The following is a 10,129-nucleotide window of genomic DNA, read 5'->3' as shown; positions in this document are numbered from 1 at the left end:
ACTTGCACAGCTGAAGACCCATTGTGCTGTAGCTGTATCTCATCCTGTTCAACTTCTGGATGACTGAACAGAAATGGTTTCTGTGATGACACTGACTCACCCTATAAGAGATTGCAGAGATCCTTGTAGCCCTCCCACAGCCAGAGAGTCAAGAAAAGCCTCTCTAGGAAACAAGACAATTGAGCTTTAGTTTACAAGAGGGGAAGACATCTGTTATAGCCAGGAATCACTGCTGAGCGAACTCCTGCATAGGAGAGAAACATCAGGGCTGTCTATGGGACAGGAAGGAGGTTTCTTACCCAACGGACACAGACAGACCCCTTACCTCCCACAGTGGCACATGGACACCAGCAAGGGCTGAGTTTATCGTACAAGTGGCAAAGGTGCTTTGCTAAGTTTATCATGTCTGTATCAAATTCCTTGCCCTAGATGTCAGAGACTCTTTTCAAGTCACTCATAAGACAGCACCTCATGCTTCTCAAATCACACCAACAGTTTGCTGCCCTAACAGCACACAGAACAAGGAGTCCACTGCAAAGCAGGAGGCAAGTATACAGCATACCCAACTGGCTAAACAGAACAAAACAGAGCAGTTAAGGTTGCCTCCATCCAAGTTTTCTGGAAAAGTTTAATGATGAAGCAGTGACTGTGTTAAAAAATATGTACTTATTAACACTAGCTACAATACTAAAGGTAGCAAATATTATCATTTTCAAAAAAAGCAGTAATGGGGACTGTTGCTCACCATGTCTTACTTCAGACACCAGACAACTTAGATGGAACAATCATTAAAAACTGGAATTATAAAATATACCACCTAGCTGACAAGGATGAGAAGGGCAGAAGAAATCAGCGTGGCTTCTAAACTAGATGGACCATTGATTTGGTTTTGCAACTCATTAGTGGTCTAGTTACATTGAGCTAGTTAGCGCTACAGCAGTCGCACAGAAATAAACCACTTTGATTGTTTGCTGTGCCTTAAAAGAACAGAACCATTAGCCATGCCACTGGCTCTATAGAGCATGCTGGGAAACCTTAGTTTCCACAAAGAAACAGCCAGTTGACTTGCACAGAAGCAAAAAAAGGGCATCTTTCAGGAACAGAGGTCCTTTACAGCTTACACGGGGTCCTGCTACTATCAATTCCACTTGTAAGGGTTTCAGTGAGGCTCCTGAAATTCTTGGTTTCCCTGTCCCATCAACAGTGCTACTACTGTTAGCTAAGTTCCCTTCACATCTGATTGGATTAGTCCCTAGTTGGCTTAGGGAAAAATCATTCACTGGGATATTTAACTAAGGATTGTATTTGGATGGCTTAAATCACAAATGCCTGGCTATGGTGAGTTTCCTCCCTTAACTGACACCATCTTCACAGGCCCTCCTCCCTTCAGCGCAAGAATTGAGTGGCATTTAACTCACCTGAATCTGGCCCTCAGTTCCTTGTTCAGTTTGATTTCTTCCTACTACCTGAAGCATATGTGCACCTTGTATTTTTTCTGTGAAGACCGTGCATTCAATTCACCTCCCTGAGAATCGCCAACCAACCAACTGCATCAGTACTGTAAAAGTTATACCGAGTCACTGACCAATTCCATCTTTTGGGGGTTAATATTACTCTTAGTAACAGCTCATTAGCTGAAAACAAGCTCCTCCATTCCTTCTAGCTACTGGGCTATATCTGATTGAAAATATAGTATCTGCAGACTATCTAGTAGAGGATATCTATTGTCTTCTTTGGAAGCTGCACACCAACCCTGTGTCGCCCACCATACCCCCAACTAAATAAATTCCCATTCAGGAGTGTAGTATCCTAACGCTCAACACAATTTGAATGTTTGAGGGGTTTTCTGAATAGACATCATGAATTTAGTATGGCCATTTCTGCAAAGTTTTGAGATCTAAACACACAGAACATGATCTTGGCCTACTTTCAAACTAAGTTTTCTTTGATGGACAGCAGTTCAAGCAGCTGTATCATGAGATGCGCATGAGATATACAATGCAATTCCAGCAAACCATGAACTGTAAAGACCCAGAGTTTCAGAGGGGAATTTATTGTATGGGAGCATATTCAATATCTTTTGTCAACCATTCATGAGAATAATCAAAAATAGAAGCTTTTTAAATGACAAGAAAATATAGTTACATATAATACAGATTTTCATCTTGCATTGAAGCAGAGCAGTAATAAAATGCTCACTTGTGTTTTCACAGTTAGTTTGCATTGCTTCTCTAAGTTAAAGCTTCAGCAACTCAAATCTTCCAGTCAGAACCCCCCAGTTGGTAGTTCCATTGGATGATCACGTTCACGGGGGTGAACGTTTTCTGCATTTTGATACTCTTTACTAAATACAGCGGGCATATTTGACCCATTTCAGAACGACTAAAGTTTTCAGAGATACCAGCTATGCTTGAAGTGAGGCATCCTTGCTGCAACAGAAAGATTTTTGAATCAGAACATGCTTTTAGGCCCAATTCAGAAACACATGTATGGCATGCTCAAGAACGTGGATAAATCCCATTTGGTCCAAAAGGCTCCGAGTTACACCTTTATGACCATCTCTCTACTTGTTCTCTCTCTAATAAGCATAGCATGCTGGTATCAAGCATTAACCAGTATTTGATCATGTGCATAGGTTGCTTGCAAGACAGCAAAGGATTTAAACATATTCTTCAGCACTCCATTTACTTGAGTCCTAAATGCATTCACTGCATGCATGTATTTGTGTATATACTACGCAAACATACACCCAACCCCTCCCCACAATATTATTGCAATAATTCTCTGCTGGTATAACAGTTTACATACCAAGTTTCACTTATTTAGTTTTCTACAAACATACAAAAAAGCATCTGAACAGAGCTAGAACAGCTTTCAATCAGTCACTATATTTGCATTGAAAGCTTTATTTTGAAAACTTTAAGCAGCAATACTGAATAAATAGACAGAATGATTGTTTTGTCATCTCCATACAGCTGATGGCCTTCATCCAAAACATTAAAATACTGTAGCAAATAGAATAAACATGCATGTTTCAATGTTCTTAAAAAAAAAAAAAAAGTGTAATATAAAAGTAACACTTTGACACTTATTTTAATACAGTACAGACCATTAGAGACTATTTTCTGGAAAAATATCTGAATACAGTTGTTATTTACATGGATCATTAAGGCCCAATTCACTCAAGTTAATGCACATCAGGAATTTATATGCCTCAAGATAACTCACTAAAAATTACAGGATCAGTTTTTTGCTCATATTCACGTGATCCCACTTCACTAGAATAACGCAACGCTCCGCGTGCTAAAAAGGAGGCAATTATTGCCCCCAGAAGATTTTTATTTCTTTGAAGGATCTTTTCCCTCTCACTTCACGCAGAAAGTATGTTTGTGTATTTCTAATGCTAGCGGTGGTTCTCTTAAACAACTTCCTTCCAACTTGCAGGGGTTTAGAAAAGCAAGTAATCTGAAAGCTAACACACCATTTTCAGAAGTGATTCAGGCACTTGGGAGCCTAAGTCCCACTGAAAGATAATGGGAGGTAGGATCCTAGCTCACTTTCCAGAGTGGGACTCGAGTTTCTCAATAGCTTGGGTATTTAGAAGTTCTTCCCATTAGCCTTAACCTGTCTGCTTTTCCAACAGTCACTCTCCCTTTCCCTCAACAGCACAGCATGATCAGCCAAAATAAACTGTATCCTCATGGATAAGAGAGGTAACACATTTAATTCCCATTAGTAATAAAAACAGCTGTCCATATAAATTCCCTGTGCACTGGAAAAATAGTGCTTGTGTATTCAACTATTTAATGCAGAAAAACCCTCTGTATTTATCATGCTGGCCAGTACATAATATGGCACTTGTTAAAATTATATGAGCAGCTTCCTTTTTGCTAATGCCCCATAAGCAGGTGTGAAACGCTTCTGAAAATGAGTATTTCTAGTTTTGTAAAGAAAAAGAGTGAGGTTCTGAAGTGGATCAGAAGCAAAACTCTATCACCATAACGTGAAGAAATTTTAGAGTTGTAGTACATTGTTCAGTTCACATTTAATGCAAGGACATGCCATTTCTTTTTGGTTTATTTACAGAGATGGTAAAAACGCTACAGAGCTTTAACCTGGGTGAAGTTCAATGAGCATAAGGAGTATTGCGGGGGAAAAACATTTTGTCACCATCTCAGGTGACAGGTTGAGATACCAAAGCCTCTCCTTTGCCACAATAGTGGCTGAAGCTGTAAACACTTCTCAGATCACCTTGACCTATGCTAAAGCCTTGACAGGGAGGGTCCGCTCAATGATGTGGCAGCCGCTCTTGAGGCAGCTCCAGGTTTGCTCCTCTGTCAAACAGCTGCTGCAATCTGCAGATGTCAATTTTTAACTTAAATGGGAAACTCCTTCCTGGATTGTTATGAAGCCATACCTCATGCCCTCCAAAGCCCCTTGTCTCCTGCCTTTTTAAATCATTTTCCTCCTCTCTCCATTTCCAAGAATAACCTGACAGAGAAAGAGAACAATTGTTATGAGTCAAGAGCCTTATTCAGCTCAAACTTAAATCTATGGGAGATGGATCAGTCACTTTCAGCATGCCAAAAAACATTAGCTAGGTAAATATGCAAATCTGCCTTAAAAAGGCTTTGCCTCAGTACATAACAGAGTTTGGAACAAGCTTTTCCATGTGGTTTTTCTCCCCCATGCAACATGATTTGGGCCAGATTTTGCAAGGTGCTGAGTATCTCAGTTCTCTAACATCAAGAGGATGTGCTGAAGATGCAAAGTATCTGCAGGAGGGCTGTTTTGTTTCTATAAATTGAACCCAGAATGTAAGGCATATATGCTCAAGTACCTTGGACAGATATTGTCCCTAAACTATGTGTATTTTACACTGATATTTTTTATATATATTTATATATATATATATATAAAATGTGTGTGTGTGTATATATATAAATATATATACATATACACACACATATACACACATTCTCTTTTTAATACAAAAAATGTTATGGGCACAGTAAACATGAGCACAGAATTGTGATAAACTAACAGTAAAATCTGTGAGCACTGCAAAGATTGCTTGGGTAAGAACATCTCATTTTCCAGTTTGCTCACAAGACAGACAGACCTGACAAGTTAAATAGTAAAAATTCAGAGTCCATTTTGAAAAGGTCCTTTATATATTCACAGCCTTCTCTGTTGCTGTTAGTCTAAATACAGCAGCATTTTTCGAATATATGATGCCATTAATAAGTGGAAAGGGGAAAAAAATGCATTAAACACTCAAGAGTCCTTCATCTTCTACTATATTTTATAAAACTTCCTCTTGTCAGTATGACTAGGAAGCTCCTTAAAAAAAAAAAACCACCAAAAACGAAAAACCCCACTTTTAATTAACATTTATCTGCACATCAGTGAATCCACACAAGAGAATGCTAAGAGTTAAGAATTCTTAAGTATTTTCTATGGCAAAAAGCTTGGAGTTTCCTAACTGGTGGTAAAACCTTGATTCTATGAAAGTCACAGGAGTTTTGCCATTTTGCCACTGACTGGAGTCAGGGGCTCCCATTCGCTTTTATCCTCTTGGGACCTACACATTAAGTACTGCAGTGAAAGAGCACTGTGGCCCCCTCTGACGCCAAGGGAATTGCAAAGGTGTGGATGACAGTATGCATTGCTGTTAGAATAGGAATTCCAAACACAAGTAGGTAAGGCCCATCCGTTCTCTATCTCATCCCTGAGGCTAGATTCCTCGTGCATACAAAGTATCCGACTGAGGCCAATAACTTTCTTACAAACTTGGTGTCCATTTTATCAGTCCAAGTTCAAGGACTGGGACCCACATATTGCTTGGCAGTATCTTTCTTTTCGCATGGGAGCTTTTTTTGTCTAACCCTTCGTTACCTTTGCATTAGGGTGACCTCAAGATATTTAATGCTATCCTTTCATATATTATTGTAAGAAGCAAATGAAGTTTACTACCAAATGTGTGAATTTCCTCCCATTCCTCTTTGTAAGGGCACTGAACAGCAACGTATCTTTCAAAGAGGCTAACGGTTTTCCCATTTAGCGCTGGAGACCTGGAATGAAGTCCTGGCCCCGCTCAAGTGAGTAGAAGCTCTGCTATTGACTTCACAGGACTCTCTACCTTCTTCCCTCCACAGAACCTGAGTGAATTCTGGAAGGCTATAGAAGAGGATGTTCATTTGTTCTGTTTTGTTTTTTTCCCCTCCTCCAACAACAAGATTTACTGCAAAACAAGAACACTGTAACGGCTAGTGGAAAAATAAAGTACAAAATCGCACACAGTGAAAGCCTCCTACCCTCTTCTGGTAAGACATATGAAGACAACTTCTTACATTGTTCTTTTCTCAAAAGGCATATACAATGTGGCAAAATATTTCAAATATACATTCTATATAATAAAATATCATCTAACTAGTGCATCCTCAATCATATGCTGGAAATATTCTTATCAAGACAAGGTTTAAATTCATAAATCTTTTGAACACTAGGTGCTTCAGTCAAGGCAGACCCAACAGCAAGTAAATCCTGCAAATTCACTTTTCAGGCCTTAAAAAGTAGCAACAGATGGAACACGACATATGACCCACAGCAGAAGTTAAAACAATCAGTGGTGAGAAACCATTTTAAAGGTTCAGCACTCCACAAAACACTCTGCATTGCAAGTTATTATACTTGATCAAATGCTAGATGTTTGTATACACAAATTAAAGTCACCTTGTCAGACTGCTGTACAACAGTATATGATTATTCACGAGTTAAAAATAAAAATATAAAAGGTCAACATTCACATGTCCATTGATTAAAGGGAATAAATTAAACTTCAGATCAGTTGCATACATTGTTTCCTTCACCCTGCTCAGTGTTTTATTTATGCCTATGCATTGAATAATACTTTCCCAAACACTTCTGAAGTGGCAAAAATGAGTGAAGGATTTTGCACTCTAGCTGTGTGACAGCAAGTTCATCATTGCCAATTATGAGCTGAAACAGCTCCTCTGTTCTTTAGCATCAGTGCACAGGGTATGGCTCCAAGTGGTGTGTCAGAGGAAGAAGAAAATTAAAATATGGTGGCTTAACAGAAAAGCTTCTTCCATTCATCATTGGTAGAATAATAATAAAAAAAAAAGTGTATCTTGTCCGGGGTATCTTTCTAGGTGCTCTCCAGAAGAGGTATATACTGTCATACATAAATGCCTTCTGGGTTAAAACCAGATGACAGGGGATTCTGTAGAATCCGAAGGTTACTGGGGAGTTGCCTTGATGAGCCAGGGCGTTTCAGTGACCCAGACTGAAATGTTGTCTCTGCACAAGAAAGAAAACAGAAAAATCATGAAAGGTAACGTTTGTAGAACACACTTCTTCCTGTTTAGAGGTACACTTCAGTGTAGTACAGAAAAACATCTCACATGCAACAAATTCAGATGCCTGACTATGGAGTGATGGAGACCTAAGGTGCACGCTTCCTACTCATTTTAAAACAGATATACATCTTCAATACAATTACCCCCCCGCCTCACAACAAACATGCACACAGATAATGCAAGGTGTTTATACAGTAATGTGCAGAAAGAGCTTGCACCTATGCATATTCGAGTCTCCAACTTCCTGTCCACTTTGGAAGAAAACCTTTCTATTGTTAAAATGCTGACATTCAAAACCTGGATGTCATCTTCTTCCATTCTCCTCCCAGCCCAGCCCATGCATGCCTTTCGGTTAGAAAGTTTGAGAGATGGGACAAAACAGGCTAAGGAGAACACTGAGGTGAGCGGAGCACTGGATAAAGTACAACGCCGTGGAGGCTGAGCCACACCAACAGAGTTTCTGCCTGTGCCACAGTTCTGACAAACATTTAAAGCGCTCCCATATTTCTGCCTCAGAAATTCTGAATGGAGCTATGGGCACGTGCAGAACACACTGAGGCAAAGTCGATTTGCACGTGCCACAACAGCCATCTGTGCAGGACTTCTGGATGGCTGGCAGCCCAGCTGGATTAGCTCCTTTTCCCATGCGGCTGCTGTCTGGGATTTCTCAAGATCTAGACACGTTCCTTTTTCCTCTTTGACAACATGTCCCACCAGAAGAGGAGGAACCCAGATGAACAGCAATGTCAGATATGCAGCCATTTTGTGCGGCATCTTACATGCCTGCAGCCATGGTGCTTGAGAGCTACTGGCCTAACAGGTTACAGATGGAACAAATGTGTATATGCACAGCAGGAGAGAAAAGTTATCTTCACACTCCAGTTTATTTATAGCTTGCTAAAACCCTTGGAATGAAGTATTTGACACCATGCTCTCTTAATATTATGCTAAATTCTTTGCTGATAGACAGAGTTCACTTGATGTATGAGTCCTAGCATTAATGCAACAGGTAAACGTGTTCTCCTCCCCTTTTCCTTCCCACCCCAAAAATCTGAGCACTGCACCTCTCTCGAGCTCCACGTGCGGGGCTTCCACCTCGACGGGGTCTGCCGGCAACACCGTGACCTTTGTTCCCGTTTGCTGGATAAACTGCTGGAGATTGACTTGTCGCAGCTCCTTTGTCAGCTGCTCCAGCTCTTGCTCCCTGTCCTGCCAGGGGAGAGAAAATATCCACTGAGCAGCAGCGAGCATGAAGCAGAATTTAAGCATTTTCTTTGTAATTGGGCAACTAACACTGCTTCTCCTTTTGATGAGAAAGCCTTGATTTTTAAATTCAAGTGCAAATGAAAAAGCTAAAAGGTATTTTACTCTTGTGATTTAGACAGCAGGCCAACACTCACTATTATTTGCTAGAGATTACTACTGGTGTATTTATGTCGCTTCTTAGACCACTAGCAGATGTTTCTCATGTTGTCCGAGAATAAAACTGGCACAACAGAAGCGAGCAAATAAAGGTAATAGTGAGCACAATGAAAAATGCATCAACTGAGCATTGGTCTGGCACCAATTCCTGGCTCTGCCAGGAACGTCCAGGATGACTTGGACAACTTATTTAATTCTTCTGTTGCTAAAAGGAGGTTATTTCCTTCCTCTTCTTGTTCTTTGCATTTGCTGTTTAGAGTGTAAGCTCCTGTGTACAAAACCCACTCTGCAAGCATACTGTGTTTTGTATGATGGAGCCCAAATTCTGGTGGATTCACCACCCCCTAATGTAATTCAGAAAACGATCATTTAGGAACTTCCTCAACGGTCTAACGCTGGCATGATATGCAGAGCCAACAGCTCCAATACATAGGATGTTCTTAGACTGAGTTTTCTCCCCCCACACAGATTCAGCTTCATTAGCAGAAAGAGTTGCATCTCATGCACTACCCTTCAAGGGCCCGGATGGGCTTTGCCTTTTTGGCCACACATGTGATAGGCCAGCTATCCAGATCCTAGGTAGCACATCTGTGGGCATTTCCATTCAGCAAGTGCCATTACATTCTCATTTTAGGAAGTGAGGGAGGCTGAGTCAAGCTGCTTCTCCCTAATTATCGTGTGCAAGCAGAATTATACAGGACCTCAAACAGGGATCAGAGAACATTTTTGCTCATCTGTTCTATAACAGTCTGCAAAGAGCATAGCCTTTGCTTACTTTAAACTTGCATTAAAGTCACTATTGAGATTGAACTCAACAGCAAGTTAGAAAAACAACAAAACTGAAGTCTAAATTAGGACTATTCAAATGTCAATTGCTTTGTCACTGATGCATTTCTGTTAGACCTGTTCAAATCAATTCAGATCATGTGGCTGGGCTCAGCTTCCTGTGCTAGATTTTTATTTCCGTTCATTTGCTAAGAGCTTTCACAGGAACAGGACTGAGAAATGGAAACAAGGCCAGCTCCAATATTTAAGATGATTCTAAGGAAGAACTCACAATTTATTTCACACTCGTTAGATTCTACGCTGGGCACTCAGGAGACAAGAAATTCTCAAACTGTGTTTATTTACTAACATGTTAATCTTGCAGCTCTGTGTTCCATGAGATTGTTGGAACAGTAATATAACAAAGTTGTCACTGAAGAGAATTCATTAAAAAAAAAAAAAACTAAAACATGCAAAGTAGCAGAACTAACATCGTAAAAAGCTCGTTCTTAAAATTTTTCAATTTCCACAGGAAACAAGGTAAAAATGTTAAGCATCTC

At 40.1% G+C, this 10,129-nt stretch overlaps 1 protein-coding gene across 5 annotated transcripts in view; it reads right to left on the bottom strand.

Moving 5' to 3' along the window:
- Window positions 1-4,028: 4,028 nt before the first annotated feature.
- RASSF8 (Ras association domain family member 8) overlaps window positions 4,029-10,129 on the bottom strand; it is a 92,327-nt gene continuing 86,226 nt past the window's right edge. For all 5 annotated transcript variants that reach the window (XM_068949935.1, XM_068949926.1, XM_068949944.1 and 2 more), the window contains 2 exons: window positions 8,447-8,591; window positions 4,029-7,323 (listed from right to left, as the gene is read on the bottom strand). In XM_068949935.1, the coding sequence (XP_068806036.1) occupies window positions 7,202-7,323; window positions 8,447-8,591 (267 nt within the window). In that variant the 3' untranslated portion in view covers window positions 4,029-7,201. The remainder of the gene's footprint in view (window positions 7,324-8,446; window positions 8,592-10,129) is intronic.

The sequence above is a fragment of the Struthio camelus genome, chromosome 1 (assembly GCF_040807025.1).
Source record: "Struthio camelus isolate bStrCam1 chromosome 1, bStrCam1.hap1, whole genome shotgun sequence".
Taxonomy (NCBI): Eukaryota; Metazoa; Chordata; class Aves; order Struthioniformes; family Struthionidae; genus Struthio; species Struthio camelus.
The sequence above is the reverse complement of the archived record's forward strand: the minus strand, read 5'-3'. Positions and strand labels throughout refer to the sequence as shown.